Source organism: Polyodon spathula, chromosome 15, assembly GCF_017654505.1.
Source record: "Polyodon spathula isolate WHYD16114869_AA chromosome 15, ASM1765450v1, whole genome shotgun sequence".
In the NCBI taxonomy this organism is placed as follows: Eukaryota; Metazoa; Chordata; class Actinopteri; order Acipenseriformes; family Polyodontidae; genus Polyodon; species Polyodon spathula.
In genome coordinates this window covers 34,511,054-34,532,175 of record NC_054548.1, presented here as the reverse complement: position 1 = coordinate 34,532,175, position 21,122 = coordinate 34,511,054, and the positions used below count along the sequence as shown (strand labels likewise).

At 38.6% G+C, this 21,122-nt stretch overlaps 1 protein-coding gene across 10 annotated transcripts in view; it reads right to left on the bottom strand.

Annotated features, from left to right (window-relative positions):
* Positions 1 to 788: 788 nt before the first annotated feature.
* The window catches only part of LOC121327628 (synaptojanin-1-like), a 77,748-nt gene continuing 57,414 nt past the window's right edge, over positions 789 to 21,122 (bottom strand). For 2 of the 10 annotated variants that reach the window (XM_041271742.1, XM_041271743.1), the window contains exons 24-32: positions 18,387 to 18,590; positions 18,058 to 18,180; positions 17,031 to 17,069; positions 11,797 to 11,832; positions 10,692 to 10,730; positions 10,331 to 10,386; positions 8,013 to 8,118; positions 6,978 to 7,198; positions 923 to 3,202 (exon numbers count right to left, since the gene is read on the bottom strand). In XM_041271742.1, coding sequence (XP_041127676.1) covers positions 2,411 to 3,202; positions 6,978 to 7,198; positions 8,013 to 8,118; positions 10,331 to 10,386; positions 10,692 to 10,730; positions 11,797 to 11,832; positions 17,031 to 17,069; positions 18,058 to 18,180; positions 18,387 to 18,590 — 1,616 coding nt within the window. In that variant the 3' untranslated portion in view covers positions 923 to 2,410. Of the gene's footprint in view, positions 3,203 to 6,182; positions 6,207 to 6,977; positions 7,199 to 8,012; positions 8,119 to 10,330; positions 10,387 to 10,691; positions 10,731 to 11,796; positions 11,833 to 17,030; positions 17,070 to 18,057; positions 18,181 to 18,386; positions 18,591 to 21,122 lie in introns of all 10 variants that reach the window. The other 8 variants (XM_041271750.1, XM_041271751.1, XM_041271744.1 and 5 more) reach the window with 8 other exon arrangements.

The window sequence follows — 21,122 nt, the reverse complement described above, 5'->3', positions numbered from 1 at the left end:
TATTAAATAATTTATTCAAAATGAATTATTTCTAGAACAGATTTTTTTTTTTTTTTAAAGTGCTAATATTGTGGCTTCAGCGTCCTTACAGGAAAGTTACTGCCTTTCAGTGCTAGATTCTGTCTGCTTGGGGAAAATTCAAGATTGCAGGACTCTGCTTGCAGCAATAGCAACATCCAGTCTAACACAGGTTGATGAATTTCCCAGACCCAAATACATTTACATTATACTATTCTTTTTCCCCCCCCCCACTAGAAATGTGCATCACAGGACATGCAGTGCGCCGCCTTGCAGGACATCTAAAACACATTGACATGTGAGGTAAGTCAACCAGCAAGGTGTGCAAGGCAAGCTAATGGCTGTTTTGCAGTTTTGACCTTACTGTGCAGTATTTACAAAAATACTAGTGAAAAGAACATCCTACTTTTGACAACTACAACCATAAGACTACTACTACTACTACTACTACTACTATACATTTACATGAAAAGTCAAATGTTAGTTAATGTAGCGTGCTAAGAAAAAACAATTCATTCATAATGATTTCCATTACACGAGAGTAGATGTTAAAACTTCATGCTGATTTGAACTCGGCTCGCGCCAAGATAAGCACCAACTAAGACGTAGCTTTACAGTAAACTAATGTGATCCATATGTGTCTCCATCCATTTGCATTTCCTTCCATATAATGATGTAGATATCCTTCTGTCTGGTGTTAATGGCTGAAGTGTAATGCTGGCTACAGGGATCAGCTTATTTGCCTCCCTGGCGCATCAGCACACACAACGGCTGTGATGCTGGCTCCGGGGATCAACCACAGTGCGGCCTCCCCAGCGCTTGAAACTTAATATGTCGATTCCAACATAAATTGTCAATTTGGGTCTTTGGGCAATCAAACCTTTTGAAATAATAATAGTTTCTAATACATACAATATACATTCCTCCTATAAAAATCATTATAAAAAACTTGGCACAAACAGTTCCATATTGTTCACATAAGTTTATTACTGCATAAAGACAACATCAAATACCTCACATACAGTACATACAATTACTATGCACACCAGTGCAGTTTATAGTGGGACTTTAAACCAATACCATAACATGAATCACATTTGCGACAGATATATAGATAGATACGACAGAACACGTCCACAACATTACAAGTGTTACTTTTTTTTTTCATTAGTAAAGGGGCACCAATTTCACAAAAAGGTAAAAACTGAGGGATTTAACTATAAAAATACTTTTGGTAACATTTCAACACACAAATCTGTAGTCATTGCTTAGCTTCTGAATACACTGATTCTACAATCAAGTGCCCCTCTATCTTGGCAGCATAAACAATACGTCGAATCAATAAAGCAGATGTGCTTTGCTGCTAGTGTGATTGCATACCACTGCATTTCAGAAACTTTATATTGCAAAAATTCAATGTTTTATTATTGAATAACAGACATGGAAAACTAAAATTGTGTTTATTTTTATCATTATATTTATTTGAACACATCTTTGTCAGTTGCTTACATTTAGGAATGCCACTCAGGAAACAGTAAACGCTCTGTTTTGTAAACGTTGTTAAAATGATGCATTCTGCTTTGAATATCTGAGTTTCGTTTCTTGTAGTAATAAACCCAGGGACATTAACATACCACAGAACAGTACTTTCAACAACAGCTTAGTACATGCCATATGTCCAGTGGACACAATCTTAAAATAATCACAACATTGCATGGTATACAATTACAAGTTTAAAGCAAGATTATTTGAACAGCACAGAGAACACCTTCCTGCTCAGTCTGTATGCATGCCATAGCACAGGATTTGCACTTGACATTGTTAGAATAAGCAGCAGTGTTACATTGCTTTGAGAATAGCTGTTCATTTCACCCAGCTGTACAATAGGCAGATTCACAGGTCAAAATGCCACTTGAAACATCGATTTAAAAAAACTACTGAACTGAATTTTCAATTCTGCTTAAACACATATGAAGCAGCCTTTCCAATGATTCAAGGTTTCAGTGCAAAGATTTTTTTGGAATATCATACAGCGTACATTGATTATCTCCTATACTCATTTAAACACACAGAGAGACTGACAATCTGAAAAGCACTCTGGTATTTTTAATAATGATGAAATGCAGTACAATGCTCTTTTAAATAACAACAAGAAGCACAAAATAAAAAAATAAAAATAAAACTTAAACATTCATAGTATTTAAACAAATATAAATAGGCTGACATAACCTCATGAATATTAAGCAGCGGTAGAGAAACAGTACATCCAAGTAAGTATTTGAGTGTGGTTACAAACATGAAAATATTGCACAAGTTTTTTTTTTTTTACTTTTTTTCTTTTTTAATAACAACATCTAGTTTTCAGTAGGTAAATAAACAAAATCACTCATTTCTATTTTTTTGTAAAATCCTTTTGGAATGGACAATTTGCTTTATTCACCACCTGTGGGTCTACGTCATCAGGTCGTGGGGGAGACACAAGTGGTCTATGTGCAGGGAGGGTAGCAGTGTAGCTTGTGTTCCAGTCATTGCTATGGCTGAAACCTGTATCAGGGAACAGCTTCTGTGCGTCTATAGGACTTGTATTCGAGCTCCCATGACACTCAGGTGCCAAAGTTGTACGTACTCTACTCAAACTGATGCCACAGTCATCATCAAATGTGACCCAGGGCTTTGTTTGTGTTGTCTCAAATGTGACATCCTTTGGATCAGGATCTATGGAAAATACAGCCCAGTTTTGGTTAAACCCAGACATTGTTGACGTGGTCGTGGTAATAAAGGGGTTGCAGCCCTGGGCAGTAGGAAACTCTTGAGTAGCAGACCTAAAAGGGTTCAAAGATGTTTTATCTGTGAAAGGGTTTATGCTTGAGGGCTGGTTATCTGACACAACAACAAAAGGATTCGGAGAGATTTGCAGGCTTCCCTGGGATTTACTACAAGGAAGAATGGATGGTAAAAGTGGGGCAGAACATGCAGCTTCCTTGCCACTAACAAAGCCTTGTGTTACTGAAGTGAACTGTTTGGAATTCAGAGTGCATACATTTGGTAACATTGATGGTTGAGTAATTGCTGGCTGGAGTAAAGCGCTACTTGCAGATGAGTGGGTTTTTGACCAGGGACCAGAAAGCAGGTCAATTTTTGATTTTGCTTCGTTTTTGATGCCATTTACTCCATTGGTCATTGCCTGTAAAATAAAGTTGTAAAATGAAGAGCAAAAAATGTCCATTGTATTGATTTTTTTTTACATTTAAAAAAAATCACATAATAAAAAGGGACTACTAATGTCGCTTACAACATTATTCATTGGTGAATCATTCAATGAGACCATTACAAAAATATAAAGCTAGTCAAGGTTCTAAAGGACATACCGTTTAAGAATATACAGTACTTGTACTTTAAATATAGGTTACATAGATTTACAGAATCAATTAATAATGTACAGTATAATCATGAAACAGTGTGTTAAGACTGAAAGGTGATTTAGAATTCAATATGGACAGACTTCTACATGAAAACAGGACACAAATGATTCTACTGTGTTTTGTTTCTAGTACTGGTCAAAGTTGACATTTGTTTGTTAATATTTAAGGCAAAGATTTAATAAAGAGCTGAACTGTAAAGGCCAAGGTTACTTTATAGATATACAATGACCGGAAGAGGAGTAAAAAGGGCACTTAAATCTAATGCAATGCCAACACACCTCCTATTAGTGCACATACTTCAAGGGCAGGTGTTTTCCTTTACATTTATGTTTACATTGAATAAAGCGATTTGTTTAAAATGTTGGTCAACTTGACTATGGCTTGATTTGACACACCTCTGGGATTGCCACAGCTGGATTTTATTGGAGTATTTTACAGCACCAGGTATTCCAGAGTGCGAAAAATGCAGTAAAAAAATTATAATAATCAAACCAACCCTTTGGTTTCTTACAAATTCAAATTTTAAGTACAAAAACCACACAGGCTCCACTGTACTGAGCATTTCTTATTTCAGTTTTAAAATAAGAACTTTTGCATAGAAAAAAAGAAAGCGGAAGTTTGTGTCACTGAATCCCTATTTTTTTAGTGCAGTTCTGTATGTAGCAGATACAAACATTTCAGACTTCATGTTATTCTGAGCCTTGTTTAACACTTAAATACATTTCTAAATCAATAATAAAAGTGCAAATTCATATTCAAACTGCCCCTAAAAATCCACACAAAATATTAAATGTTTGCACCCAACTTTGGCAACTCTTCATAAGCTCTTGTTCATCTATCACAAAATATACCCTTTTGAAAGCGCCACATGTGGGTTTAAAAGATGAACAGTCCAGTAGGAATTATTATTAAACTGTGTAATTCATACATATGAGGGACAGAGAGCACATGGAGAGATCAGGGCTGAAATCATCAGGGTGGAGAGCACATGGAGAGATCAGGGCTGAAATCATCAGGGTGGAGAGCACATGGAGAGATCAGGGCTGAGAGCACAGTGAAGTGTTTGCCAAGTTCCTGTACATCACATCCTGTGTACAGGTGTCATCCTTTGCACAGAACACCTCACCTAATTCCACTTAAAAAAACCATTGTGATTAAAACCAGTAGAAAATCTACTTTTTGGGGTTTCCTATTACCAGTACAAAGTCTACTGCCTGTAAGCCGCTCCCAAAAGACTGCTGCCAGTAGTTTAACAACAGACTGAAGAAAAAATAGATACTTGTATTTAATTTACTAAGTTTAGAGAAAGAGAAATGAGTGGTTATAGTTATAACTTGTTTTGCGCAGCTTCTGGCAGCAGCAGAATCAGCTGCCTTAGTGCCGGCAAAAATCATGGTAGTAACAGTTTATTTAGATGCAAGCTAAAGTTAGTTTTTGTTTTGGTCCTTTTCCATTTTTTTCAGGACAGAGTTAGTTTGTGTTCACAATACAGTTTGCAAGTGCACTCGGCTCATTTATATGGTCTGTGAACCGGATGTTTACAATTTCCTGCAAGGTATCTTGAAAGATGGCAGCTATTGAAGTATTGCTTTAGTTTTTAATAGCATGTTTTAGATTCTTACATATTCCTGTGGAAGAAAGCACTGGGAATGGGGGGAGCACTTCGCTAATTTAATTAATACATTTGTTGAATGTCTACAGTAGCAGAATAGTGCAGTACTCAGTTATGCAATACTGCACTGTTTTCCTACTGTGGACAGCAAACAAAGTAATTTGAAAAGACTAAATATATTTTACTATTTTTGTAAGTTTTGTCCAGTTTGGCTTGGATTTTAGCGATTGGCCACACTTCTCGCTCTGTCTATGTAGTTTATAGTTATCAGATCTCCAGAGCGAAAAATAGGACATTTTTGACTCTTTTAGCAACTCTGAAGCAATAATAGTTTAAAAAAAAAAAAAAAAAAATCATTGTGTATTTATTGCAGATCATAACAACTCATTATTATCTTTCTATTGCCATCTAGTCAAAACATGTTCAATATAAAAAGTCAAATTAAAAAATAGATCATTCTATTCTCATCTAGTCAAAACATCTTAAATGTTAAAAATCAGATTAAAAAATAGATCAGCTATTACCATTTAAACGTGATATACACATCATCAAAATGATTAAACACATAATCTAAGCAATTTTCTATTTTACTTTTGAATGGCGCTCACACAACCTAATAAATTACACTGCTATTAACTTGCTGAGCACACGGATACAGTTTTGTACTTAAAAATAAATCAAAAATACAACAGCAAAATGGGGGCGATTTAAAATGAAGGCTGAAAACTGACCCAAACCCAGCTTTCCCAGGATGTCTGGTAACCCTAATGAAGTTCCCAGGGACATATTTAGTTTTTTGCTCTACTTGTTTCCTCAGAATATGTATTAAATAAACTACATGCAAAATGTTTACTTCCTAGTCAGTTTGCCTGTATAGTTTGTTTCCTATGTGCAAAAGGATCGAGTCCGGTATTATTAGAATGCTTGGATTTGATCCGCCACCCCAGGTTGAGAACCGCTGCACTAGGAACAACATTATACTGCAAGACAGAATGAACACGTTCACATTTATTTAAAAGTGATGGAAAAGTGAAAGAACAAAAAGTATGAAAGAGATGTCAATGTATGAAGAAAAACATTTCATACATCAAAATTACTTCCACAGTATACTTAATATGAAGATCAAATACCTGTCAACCTGACGGTTGCTCCTGCTTGTGAGAGACAGAAATCAGGACAAAGGAAAGAGATCAATAGGAAGGTTAAAAAAGAAGCAAAAATCTGCAGGATCTCATAAACAATTCATCACAACAAATACAGTAGAAACATACTAGGGACTTCTAATAAGTCAAACACATTTGGTAAAGCCTCAAAAAAAAGGACATTGTGTTGCAATAGGAAGTGGTTTGGTTCTATGTATGTTGGGTTACTGTTTAAAATACACTTGTGCAGTTTGTTAGTACAACCCTGTTTAGCCAAGCACCTTTGTATATGCTACTCCAATAATCTGTGCCAGGGGGTATGCCCTATGAATAACGAATAAACAGAGTCATGTTCTGGCAAAGGGCACAATTCAATTAACTTCAAGCTAGGATGCTACAATTTAGAAAATATAAATACCTGTATATGGAATAAACAGAGGAAATGTGCATCAGTATGGACCCTTGTCTATTGAAATTTACTTATATACTATGTTGCACTATAATCCTAAATTCCCTAAAAAAAGTTGAGCAGAACTCTTATAAACTTTATTGGGCAGTTTCTTGTGTACCAGTCCCTCTACGTTAAGTGTTTTCTCGAATACAATGCCAACAGTTTTAACATAGTTAATCATTCACTCATAGCACTGGCTACGGTCCTCGTTACAATATAGGAACCATGGGCTAAAGAACAATTTGATTGTATTTGTATTATAATACCACAAGAACAAGAATACTACAAGGTCTACCAGTATGATGTTTTAACAACACTCAAGAACTACTTACATCTTGCACAGAGCCAGGCTGTGGGATGGCATGGGCTGACCTGCTGCGAGGAGGAGCCATTGGGGGGGGCTCTAGGATCTGTGCTGGGGCCCCCTGAGCAGCAGGGTGGGACATCACAGGTACCATGGGCTCTGGGAGGGTTCTTGAAGAAGGTGGGGGTTGCATGGGTTGCAGAGGAGAAGCCATTTGAGGCTTCATTGGCTCAGGTAGCAGAGGAGGGCCTAAATAAAAAGATATATATATATATATATTCATAATGTTTTTTCTCCAAAAATCAGTTAACTGTTGTATAGCTCATTAGTGTATGAACATTTATTTATAATGCTTGTGAGATTTAGAACATTGAAATAATAAATGTATAATTGAATTAAACCATTAATAGTAGGATTTAACAAAAATTTAGTTAAACTCCAATACAGATTACTAAATATCAGGGTAGAAACTGCATTTCATTCCAAAGTTGCCTGACGTATTTTGTGAATTCTAAAAAGTATTCACATCTATTGTAATGGTTTTATTTTGCTAAATATTTTGCTAGTTTTAGCTTATTCTTCTCTCTAACTACAGGAAAAAATGTGGAATCTGTTGAATTTTCAACACCTATAGCTTTTATAAAGCAGCTTGCACAGACAGCTTTTGACAATGCGTTGACTTTAATGTACATACATCATACAAACTGAAACAATTAAATCTCAATGTCATCTACTGTACTATTCACAACTCTCTTTGTAGGTCATACATAAACTGCTGTTTGGTATATTACCTGGTTTAACGTTATACCACCATACTCCTGAAATAGTTTCATATATACACTGTAGCTCTAATTAAGGATATACTGTACATAAATAAAACACAAATAAAACGTTTCAGATAAAATGAAGGCAGGCAGCTTGTTTTACATTAAACAAAGTTAGAAAATGTAACATTTAACAATCTGTGACCTGTGCAATACAATGAAAAAAGAACACAGTGCTGTACAGCCTGTTATGTAACACACAGTGCTAGCAGTACAGTTCATCTCGTGTACATGTGTACCTAATGGAAGCTCTGCAGGTTTGCTTTGGATTTCTGGTGTCAGTCTAAGCCCGTGTGGTCTGGGATGTGGTGGTACACTAATAACACCGGCGCGAGGAGGCAGAGTCTGTAAAAGAAACAACATAGTAGAGAAACATTTTGTGCATTCTGTAAAGCCAAAAATATTTGCGATCAAAATATTTGGTAAATCACACCCATAAAACCTATTCTGTTCCAGAAATGTTGGCGGCCTGTTGCAAAATACCAGGTAAGTATTGTTAGTGGAATTTGATATTTCTGCCAAAAATGTTTGAGATTTTTTTCATATGCGAAAAACTCATAATAGGCTTGCAAATATTTATGGCTTTACAGTATTATAAATAGTATAATAGAATATATTGTCACACAATAATATATGTCTTGAGTTGGTTTAGGGCAGCATGTATTTGTTTAATACATGCTATGATTCTTAAGGCATAGAAAAGTGAATATGACATTTCGATATTGTCAGTTTTCCACCTGTTTCAAGTCTTACAGATTAACAATAAATAGTTTTTGTCCTTTCTTGTTCTTTTATAATGTCTCTTTAAATGCTTCTGTTATTTGTCTGACCTTCACTGTTTCTGAGTTCTCGCCATTGTTTGGTTAACCGTTCACATCTTTATGTTAGATGTATTATTTCTTCTCTGTTGTGCTGTGCTTGTGGGGAGAGTGATAATGGCGGTGGTTTGTTAAATGTAGCTGCCCAGCAGGGAGTGTCATGATGTAGGAACATGTATATTACAGGAATGTATTTTTTACACAAACATACATATGTACATGAAGATTACAAGGATTTTTTTTTTCCAATATACATGTAGCTTTCAGTTGCTATGGCAACATAGAATATATTTAATTTAATTAAACTTAATTTAATTTAAACGTTTATATCCAAGGAATAATAAAAAAAAGAACCCTGTTACTTCTCAAATGCATAACTAAATACTATCCTCACTCTCGGGCTGATTTGATTAACCTATCCCCCACCGAAATAAGACAGCTGGATTTTTAATAATTTTATAATACCAGGGAATCCACTTGGACTACATTTACCATGGGTAGGAAGCTAATGCAATCCAGGATGATTAGCCAATGCTGTAGAATGCTCTAAAAATATACATCTGTGGCTCAACCCCCTTGATTCGTACAAAGCCCATTTTTCCTGCCAAGGCAAGTTTGCTTTCTGTGTTACATGCAATAGTACCACACTGGAGTTTTAAGGTTGGTTCACACTGGGGATACGGTTCAGACAGACGCTACGAATGCGCCATCTTGCGTTCAAATCGTAGATGCTGCGGAAGAGTTGGCGACGTCACTTGCTCAATCAATCACACGCCTTTCTCTTTCCTTTAGAATTTTAGAAGTAAAATACAATTTACCGTTTATTATTTGAAGTAAATCACACTTGTATAGATGTAGCGGAACATGTCTAAACAACTAATAATGAAGCATGTACGGTACCATAAATAAACAGATAAATAATCAGAATGAAAACTAACAACTCAGGAATTTAAATTTTTTTGATGTGTGTCTCCAAGCAGTGACTACTGAAAACAGGATGGTTAAATTGATGGAGCCAGCTCAAAAAATTCTGAGCGAATGTCAGTGATTTTATACAATAATTTTTAAAAAATTTTTTGGATCAGCTGTTTATAAAAACAGGCACTGCTGTTATACAGTGTAGAAGTTAAATGCGGCCGTGTGCATGACTCCCCCAACCTCCAGAAGAGTGTTGTCTTTTTTAAACCAATCAGAATGAACTAACTCAGTGTGAACTACAGCCTGTGTCCGTTCGTAGCGTCCCTCTGAATCATATGCCGAGTGTGAACCTACATTTACACTCACTTTCCATGCTATCCATAGGAAACTAGGCAGTACAATGAAATGGAGAGAAAACCCGGTACTTCCAAACTTATAATGTTATTATAAATGGGCGGGATAAATTTGTCCTCCAAAATGATTACATTAAAACACTAAATTATACTGAACTTAAAAATACTAAAGAAACTAACATGACTTGACTCTCCAGTGTCTTCCACGACTTGACTCTTAGTATTTCTAAAAATGGGCTTTAACTGATTTAAAAGAGAAAATAAAGTCTGGAAAAATAAAATATCAACAGCACTGGACTTGTGGGAATGTTATAATGTTAAAAGATAGGTAGAAAATATTTTTAAGGTTATTGCACCTTCAGCCAAAAAAATGTATTCAAGTAACACACACACACACACACACACACACACATGCACACACGCAATACCCTAACAGTTTTTCCACTATACCCGTCACAAGATACTTACTGGTTTTAGTGCTCCCGCGGCTCCTTGTCCAGCTAGAGAAAGTGTTTGACCTCGACCTGAAATGTAAAACAATATACTTTTGTATATTTCTTTCTAAAACACTGCCCTGCTTAAACTAACTTTCATTATAAACAAACCATTTTACAAGTGAAATAAATAATGGCAATACATTATGTAAGTAAAAAAAGCAGATGCAATTTGATTCTACATTCATAAAGTATAGCCTAGAAAGAAGTGTGCTGCAATTAACATATGAATATATCCCTAAAGCTGTATTTCAAAATAAATTCTAACAAAAGAAATAAACGTGTATTTCACTCTTGAGAATTATTTAACCTTAAAACCGACCAACTTGACTTACCTCCAACATCCTTTCTCGCTAATCCTGGGCTTTTGGGTGCTTTGCAGCATTAACAGAAGAATTAGGCACAGTTACATTCCATTTATTTTAAAATGCTAAGTGCTTTTAAAGAAATGTACCTTGTAAAATAGAGTTACACATCCCCACGTTTAAATAATATACCTGTACCCGGCTGCTTACTCTTTAATATAGCAATGAATGCAAACTCTCTTTGTAATACAGTTTATAGGTCCTACTTCAGGGATTTTTATATATTTTTTTTCTAGTCATAAAACTGCTGTTTGACATCATGATAACCAAGGCTTTACAATCCACTGTCTTGCTTCTTAATCACGTGATAACTGAATTCAAAGTGATTACAAAATCTTTTGGTTCTTTGTTTTTTAACTTTAAAATTGAGATACACAGAATTTTCCAGATTTTCACACATCTGCATTTGCCTAATTACACATGGTTTAAAAAAATCTATTTTGCTCCAACATTATGTACAAACCCATGTACAGGTGATACTGCAAACCCTTGCATGAGAAATATGGGTACAGAAGATAAGGCATTGCATAAGCAGAATTCAAAAACAATTGATTTTCACTAGTGTTTTTTACTACCACAAGATCTAGTACATTTGTACATATCTACCGGAACTAAAGACTATTGCTATTTGTAAAGCAGTATTTCAACAGGATGTGACAGTAAAACAGAGAGACACAATCCAATCTACTAGCATAAACATGTGCACAGTAATGAGCTGTTACACTATTGACAAGATCAGCCATCACGTCATTTTGTATGGGGAAACGTACACTTGACTACCGTAGTATGTGTCAAACAGGTTTAAAATATACTGCTTATGTCCCCAAAATGCAAACAAAAATAATGTATTGCCTAACAATTTCAATTAATTAGCTACTGCAGTTATTATTTAAAACTAATTAGCAACTTAACTACCCATTAAAAATATGTTGCTATTTGTCCAGTTCCAAGTAACTGCTTGAGTCAATAATTAGACATGTCAGACAGCAAATAATCAAAACACAGGTCTAAATGATAGTGACTCTGAGGACCTCACATACCCCAAAGCACTTGCAAGAAAGATCCCAAATATTACCTCTAGCTAATCCAGGACTGGGTGGAGCTCCCAAGCCTTAGAGCAAAAAGAAAAAAGAATTGTGATTGGCAAGAAAAGAAAACCAGTAAAGCTAACACCAGAAAAATGTCACAGCCCTTTTTTTCTCCACAAGATTGATAGATGTAACCTTCATGACAAACAGTACATCAATTTTCACTGTGTTCTTTCAAGAATATCTACTCTGATTAAAATATAATATAATTATAACCTAAGGGGTAAATCTGCCCCTTGCATGTTTATATATACACTGAGAGTACAAAACATTAGGAACACAACACATGCTCTTTCCATGAAATAGACTGACGAGATGAATCTAGGTGAAAGCTTTGATCCCTTATTGATGTAACCTGTTAAATCCATTTCAATCATTGTAGACGAAGGGGAGACAGGTTATAGAAGGATTTTTAAGTCTTGACAACATTGAGACATGGATTATGTATGTGTGCCATTCAGAGGGTAAATGGTCAAGACAAAAGATTTAAGTGCCTTTGAACGGGGTATGGTAGTAGCTGCCAGGCGCGCCAGTTTGAGCGTGTCATGAACTGCAACATTGCAGTGTTTTTCACTCTCAACAGTTTCGCGTGTGTATCCAGGATGGTCCACCACCCAAAGGACATCCAGCCAACGGCAGGACAGTGGTCGAAAATGGCGCATTGATGAAAGAGGCCAAAGGAGGCTGACATGAATTGTGCAGAGCAACAGACTACAGTTAGTCAACTGACAGTCCAGTACAACATTAGTGCCGAAAGACCCATAAAAGAATAAACAACTTGTGGTATCTTGACACGAATGGGGTATGGCAGCCGACGACCTAACAGAGTTCCACTTCTTTCAGCAAAACACAAGAAACCACTGTTGCAGTGGGCTAAGGAACGAAAACACTGAACACTGGAGGATTGGAAAAACATTGCCCCGTCTGATGAATCCCGGTTCATGCTGTTTCACGCTGATGGGAGGACTAGGGTATGGAAAAAACCGCATGTACATGCATCCATCATGCCACATGTCAACATTGCAGGCTGGTGGTGATGGTGTGATGGTGTGGGGTGTGTTTTCATGGCACACATTGGGCCCCTTGATAAAAGTGGAGCAACGTTTGAATGCCACAGGATATCTGAACATCATTGCCAATCAGGTGCATCCCTTCATGGCAGCAGTGTATCCATCTGCTAATGGATTTTTTCAGCAGGATAATGCCACATGCCACAAGGCTAAGATTGTCCATGAATGGTTCCACAAACATGACAGTGAATTCAGTTTATACATACACAGAGCCTATAGAAAGTCAACACCCCCTTGAACTTTTTTCACATTTTGTTTTGTCAGTGCCTCAGTTTCACGCTTAAATGAGGATTTTTTTTCCACACACCATCTACACACCATACACATACTCCACACTGTAAAGGGGAAAAAAGTTTTTATTGAGAAAAAAAAAATATATATTAAAAATACAAAACTGAAAGATCATAATTGGATAAGTCTCCACCTCCCTGAGTTAATACTTGGTGGAAGCACCTTTGGCAGCAATTACAGCTGTGAGTCTGTTGGGATAGGTCTCTACCAACTTTGCACCCCTAGATTTGGCATTTTTTGACCATTCTTCCTTACAAAACTGTTCAAGCTCTGTCAAGTTCCTAGGGGAGCGTTGATGGACTGCAATCTTCAAGTCATGCCACAAATTTTTGATTGGATTTAGGTCGGGCTCTGACTGGGCCACTCAAGGACATTTACCTTTTTGTTCCTTAGCCACTCCAGTGTAGCTTTGGCTGTGGGCTTTGGGTCGTTGTCATGCTGAAAGGTGAACTTCGGTCCCAGTTTCAGCTTTCTTGCAGAGGGCACCAGGTTTTCCTCAAGGACTTCTCTGTACGCTGCTCCATTCATTTTCCCTTCTGTCCTGACAAATGCCCCAGATCTTGTCAATGAGAAACATCCCCATAACATAATGCTGCCACCACCATGCTTCACATTAGGGATGGTGTTCTTTGGGTGATGCGCTGTGTTGTGTTTGCGCCAGACATAACGCTTTGCATTTAGGCCAAATAGTTCAATTTCTGTTTCATCGGACCACAGAATCTTTTGCCACATCTTTTTTCAACGTCTCCCACATGCCTTTTTGCAAATTTTACATGGGCTTTTTTCAAAAATAGCTTCCTTCTTGCCACTCTTCCATACAGACCAGATTTGTGGAGTATCTGAGGGTTTGTTGACACATGGACAGTTTCTCCTATCTCAGCCATAGAATGCTGTAGGTCTTTCACAGTTGTCATTGGCCTCTTGGTCGCTTCTCTGACCAATGCCCTTCTTACCTGGCTGCTCAGATTCTGGGTGGTGCCGTATACCTTCCACTTCTTAATGATTGACTTGACTGTGCTCCAAGGGATATTCACTACCTTTGAAATCTTTTTATACCCCTCCCCTGATCTGTGCCTTTCCACAACTTTATCTCAGAGTTGTTTTGAAGGCTCCTTGGTCTTCATGGTAGTATCTTTGTTTTGAATGCACTACCCAACTATGGGACCTTACAGAGACAGGTGTATTTTTTCTGAAATCATGGGAACCACTTTTGTTGTGCACAGATGGACTCCATTTAACTTATTGTGTGAATTCTGAAGGCAAATGGTAACACCTGAGCTTATTTAGGAGTGTCACAACAAAGGGGGTGAATACTTACCTAATGAAGACTTTTCAGGTTTTTATTTTTAATTTATTTGTTTTTTCACCCCCCCCCCCCCCAGTTTTTCACACATTGAAAGTGTTGAGTAGGTTGTGTAAAACAAAGGGGGAAAAAAATAATTTAAATGCATCGATTTCAGGTTGTAACACAACAAACTGACCAGTTTTCACATTTTTTTGGCACTTAAGTGTACTCCACTAAATATTGCTTCAGCTATTTTAAACAAATGGTCATTAAGCACTGCGTTTAACACGCTGCCAATATCTGCAACTGTGCACTCCATCATATAAACAAATTGTACAAAAAGACAGTAAAACACAAAGCTTTCTCAACTGGTGCATTGAAACGTCACTGCTACACACAGCTGACTGACACACGCACACAGCCCACCTCTCTGAGGGGAACGCACCAAAAGGCTGATTGCTATAACGCTTTCATTCTGTTTCCATCTCGTAAGCTGCATTTGCTGCCAATGCCATTACTCCCGAAGCCTACTTTTAATATTTATTTAGTGAGGCTGTTAATTGATCAGGGTGGTTATGTATCAGTTGAATATACAACGTTCCATTGTGGATGGATAGATAGATAGATACAATATGATAGATCGATACAATATACATGCACACTACACAGCATTGATATTTTTATATATCTATTCCTCAGTGTACATTCAGAATGCAAGTAAAGACAAAGATCAAGACATTCACTGGGCAACACTGGCACCTACAAGCATGAAGAAAATGTTATTTAAATAAAAAATGAAGCACATACAACCCCACCACCATCACCACTCATCTAGCTCACTGGAGCATTTTAAGCAAACATGGAGAGCACTAGAAATGTTTCTGTTTAAACAAATCTGTCTTGTTTATAGTGGAAATAAACTACTATGGGCCAAATACTCAAATGCCTTGAGAGTGTTACTCTGTCACTCTTATCACACCAGATTTCACCAAAAGATTCATCTTCCACATTGATGCATCAGATGTAGGTTTGGGTGCTGTCTTGTCTCAAAAGGTAGATGGCGTAGAACACCCAATACTGTACATCAGGAGTGCAACTACTCCATAGTCGAAAAGGAGTGCTTGGCCATTAAATGGGCTACTTACTCTTTACGATACCATCTGCTGGGGCATTCGTTTGATCTTGTCACAGACCATGCCCCACTCAAGTGGTTAAGCACAATGAAGGACAGCAATGCCCGGATAAGTCTGTGGTATCTGGCGTTGCAACCTTTCATGTACCACGTGGTACACCATGCTGGGAAAGACCATTAAAATGTGGATTATTTTTCCTGGGAGGGGGGAGTAATGGGAAAGATAGATTCAGCCTTTGGCTCCACTCTGAGCGTGGGATATGTGACAGAAATATGAGTTCTGGTTGCAAATCTCCCTCCCGACCTGTGAAGGCGCTAAGTAGCGAAAGGGGAAGTCTTTGGACGAGCTGGCACAAATCTTTTCCTTTGCTTGGTTTGTGTTATAAACTGGAAAGAGCGTGTGAGACGCAGAGAAAAGCGTACTACAAATAAACATGAGTGTTTTTGTTTGTTTGTTTGATTCTGTTTAAGTAACTGTCTGTGTTTGTGTATCACTAGATGGCTAAACACGAATCCGAAGCTGTCGCCTTGGGCCAGCACAAAGCCGGATCAACATTGCACTAACCTGTCACGAAAAACAATAAACTGTTATCACCAACCACGAGTGCTACTGCACACAGCAGGATGGGTGACCGTGGCAAGTATTACTGTGGAGCAGATAACTTGTCTTTTCTATTTAAAGCTACAATCCCTGTTACTGTTCTCCATGTTTAACACATTGCTGTGTATTACCGGAGCTTATTTGGTTGCCAGACCAGGATTACAAATAAAGTGTCCTTTTTCCAAACCGGATTACAACTGTCGGTCTGTAATTATTCCTGCACTGCATCACCTCTGCACCTGTTCATTATCAGCAGCCACTTTGTCACAGGGACTTACCATTTTAATATTCAAACCGGGACAACCGGGACCATAGTAAAAAGGAAATCTGAAAACGTAGGCCTTGATATCCTTTAACAAAAGACGTATGCTTGAGAAAACATTACTGTTTTTTTAAGGACAGTAACACGAAGCTAAGCTCAGAGGAAGAGCCACCTACTATACACCATTCATGCAGCAAATGGGTTCATTGAGGTGTCCAAACTAAGTTCTAATCAGGTCTAAACTTATGTACTTAGATTTGCTGGAGACAGATACACTGTTACATATTTAAAAGATGTTCAATTCCTAAAATGCATGACTAATGGGAAACTGATTATTTTTCAGCAAACCCCTTGTGTGTGCAGAAACAGATTTTAGGCATGTCAAGTAAAAAAAAAAAAAAAATGCTTAGAAACAACAACATCCACCCTCAGATTGTTTGCAAATGCTCCAGTGGGGAACTACAATGAAATAATGTGCTAGCGATGAAACAGTATCTGGGAAAAATTATGAGCTTTAATGCTGTAAAACTACCGCATCTGAAACACAGGCACACCAGCTTGTACAACAGATAAAATGTACCTCCAAATTCTTTTCTAGGTGCTGCAGGACTCCTAGCTCCTTTACACACATACAAGTAGCAAGAAAAGTGAAAGCAAACAGAATTCAAAGTTAATAGTTTTGTTGAGGCAGATTATTCAATTTTCATACAGCTGACTCCACTGGTTTCATTAATCAAAAGTGAGGTAGCAGTAGAGATTTTTCATACACATTTTGAATTAGTGAATATGAAAAAACACATGATACGGGGAAATAACCTTTTTGAGTGCATTACAATATACACAAAATCAAGAAAATCAAACCCATTCAATGTATTGATGTATTCTCAAACTACAATGCTACATGCCATTTCTTGCTGGGGACTGTAGCATCCCAGTTTCACTGGTAGGTAGATGCAACTAGGAGATGAGCAGTCAAGTGGCTTCTTCAATGCCATGCAAAACACATTTTCTAAATGATTTTGTGAAGTCAGAATTTTCTTAAAAATTCTTTCTGATTGCCGTTGTAAAACAGTTTGGTTGTCCATAAGACAAGAGGAGCAGGCAGTAAGACATGCAAAATGAAAGGGACAACAGCTGGACAAAATGATGGGAAACAGGACAAGACATTTGACCTGTTTGCAGTTGCATGTTTTTCTAATGTGAGCTCACTGGAAAAACACACTGTTTTAAAACACACAAGTCTTTAATTAAAATAATGAATTAAAATTGTTTTCTAATAGAGGTAGTGCCCTCTTGATGAAGGTGCCACCATGTGGTAGTTGGCCTTGACTTGGGATGCATGACACCAGTCGTGGTTGGACTACCACATAGTATAGCCTAGGGTTATATCTAAACTATAACAGATATAACTCTGACTTGGTAGGAACGCAAACGCAACACTTATCAATGCTTACTTGCTAGGACAGAACTTGTGGTTGTTTCTTCTTCACTAGATTTGATAACATCATCTTTTTGCGATTTTAGAATTATGACAGTAGTTCTACTCAGTGTTGCTGTTTTTGGTTATATTTAATAGCCAGGCTACATTAGATTTGTTTTCTCTTTACCTGATGGAGGAGGCGGTCTTTGCGGGGGTGCGGGGCGTGCAGGTGGAGCGGTAGGTCGTGGGGGAGGGGGGCGTTTGGGCTCAAGTCCTTGAGATGATTCTCTCTGAAATTCCACTGGAGACCCTAACAGAAGAAGAACACAAACCATTATAAATATTTCATATTGCAAGAATACTCTTTCTAAACAGAAATTAGTATATACTTTGTAGTTATGACTTCTGGTACTGGCAACCAGGAAACAAGCAGTTGTTCTTTGTAGGCTACAATTATGACTCCCAATCCAAACAAGGAAGTTATTATGACCATGCTACTATAAGGAGGTACTGTACCTTCAGGTGGACCAGCAGTCCGTGGAGGGGCACGACTTGGTCTGATAGGGAGGCTGGGAGGAGCCATGTCTGGCATTGTAGGGGAGGAGCAGGGGCTTGTCCGTGGGGAAGAACCCGGTGAGGCACCAGGGCCTGCACTCGAGCCTGGCTGCAGGTGCTGAGTAAGAATCTCTTCTTCTTCAGCGGTGTAGTCATCCACCTCTCCTGTAACAAGGTTTTCATGATGCAATTTTAACATGGCTTATAGCTTTAAAGGGATACTTTATACTAAGTTTCAGTTCTGCCTGCTAGCCATTGTTCTTGCAGATTTGAATTCATCCCATAGACTCACAATAAAAGCCCCCAGATTCAGCTGGTTGTTTTGGTACTTCAACATCAGCATTATTGTACAAGCCTCTCAACGGCTCTAAAACTAGCCATTTCATCATTACGGGGCACTGCTGTGTTTGTTACTTTGCATTATTTACAAGCTAAACCATTAGTCTGACACCCTGCAGTAACTACAGAAATGTAAAACAGTAGTTCAGAGACAAAGGACAGATTTTAACCAGTAAAGAAAAACAAAACACTGATGTACAGCAGCAGAAAAAAAAAAAACTGAATTACATAAAAATGAGTAGGGAGAGTATACTTAGGACAGGAAAGACCTAAACGCATCCAGGTGTTGCAACTGGAGCATTAAACTGCAAATACACCGAATAAGAAACCTTTTACATTTGCTTCAAAATACATACTGTTGAAGCATAAGATGGTGTAATAGGACCAGGAGCCCAGTACATAAAAGGGGGCAGGGCAAAGCCCCACTGTAAAATGTATTTGTTATGTATTATGATTTATTTATTGCATATTGTAGCCGTGTTGTTTTGTTACTGTTTTGACGGCGTAGCTGAATGTTCTGTTTTTGTACAGCTTGGTATAAAAAAAAAAAAAAAATAATAACTTTTGCAGAAGGTGGCCTTCTCACTATTAATTAATTGTTTATTGCCAATCGGGAAATGGTCACCTTCATAAAAGCCGGGTGGGTATTTGGAGGAGGAACGAGAATGAGACTGAAAGTGAAACTAAACGAAAAGAAAATAATAGAATAGAATAGGAATAGTGACAGCAATTTGCAGAGCCTGACCTATTCGGTTTTGTGTTTGTGTTTTTATTTAAAACCTTTATTTTGCTCTGTGAGCAGTGTGTTTTTTGTAAAAACTTTTTATTTCATTTTTGTTTGAATAAACGGCGCCGCAGCGCCTTTTGCCCTGCAGCACTTGTGTCTTTGTTTTTGTTCCTGCTTCTGGCCTGACATCACCACTCGGCTACCCTGTCACACGTGGTGGTAGTGATGGGACTGCAGCGCCTCCAGGACCCAGGCCAGACTAAGTAGCAAAATAAAACAATAACAAAACATGGCTACACCATCAATACAATAAATAAATCATAATACAAAACAAACACATTTTACAGCAGGGCTATCCCCTGCCCCCTTTTATGTACAGGACTCCTGACTCTGTTACAGATGGTAATATGTTACGCTAAACTCTCAGAAGAGTCACTCACAGAATGCTACAGTAAGTGTACTGTACATGTATTGTAATTGATAAAAAAAGTGTTTTACTAGGGTGGACAAACAAAGGGTCTGGTTCTGCTATGTGCTGCTAATGAACTTTGCAGTTTTTTGGTTGTCGTAATATAACTGAATACTAAATCAATGAAGCACAATCTTTCTGCACTTTTTTTTAAGTATAAATGCTCCTGTAAACATAAATAACAATCACAATACTCATATTTTGACATTTCTTGTGGTATTTCCCTTTAACAACTGTTATTTTAGAAAATATCATCATCTGAAGCAGTTTGGAAGTGGTAAAAATTGACAACAAATATTAAATTTAGGAGTAAAAAAATATTGGTGGTCTTCAGACCTTCTCCCCCTTCTTTGTGGCCGGCAGCTCCCCTTGGTGGGGTTGTGGCCACAGTAATTCCTGCTGCGATGCGGAGCAACAGGCAGCCCCCGGCGATGCGTTGCGGCGGGCAAACCCAGGCGATGCGGATAGGCGGGCAACCCCAGGCAATGCAGAGGCATCCTTGGGCGAAGCGTGGCAGGCATCCTTGGGCGAAGCGTGGCAGGCATCCTTGGGCGAAGCGAGGCAGGCATCCTTGGGCGAAGCGTGGCAGGCATCCTTGGGCGAAGCGTGGCAGGCATCCTTGGGCGAAGCGTGGCAGGCATCCTTGGGCGAAGCGAGGCAGGCATCCTTGGGCGAAGCGAGGCAGGCATCCTTGGGCGAAGCGTGGCAGGCATCCTTGGGCGAAGCGAGGCAGGCATCCTTGGGCGAAGCGAGGCAGGCATCCTTGGGCAAAGCGAGGCAGGCATCCTTGGGCAAAGCGAGGCAGGCATCCTTGGGCAAAGCGAGGCAGGCATCCTTGGGCAAAGCGAGGCAGGCATCCTTGGGCAAAGCGAGGCAGGCATCCTTGGGCAAAGCGAGGCAGGCATCCTTGGGCAAAGCGAGGCAGGCATCCTTGGGCAAAGCGAGGCAGGCATCCTTGGGCAAAGCGAGGCAGGCATCCTTGGGCAAAGCGAGGCAGGCATCCTTGGGCAAAGCGAGGCAGGCATCCTTGGGCAAAGGGCAGGACAAGCTGGGGTGCGGGTGTTGGCCCTCTTCTCGGCCACTCAGGCCTGGGGGCGGGGTTCTCTTCTCCCACTGCGGCCGGTGCTTCCCTCAGCAGCCTATACAAGGGCTGCTGAGGACT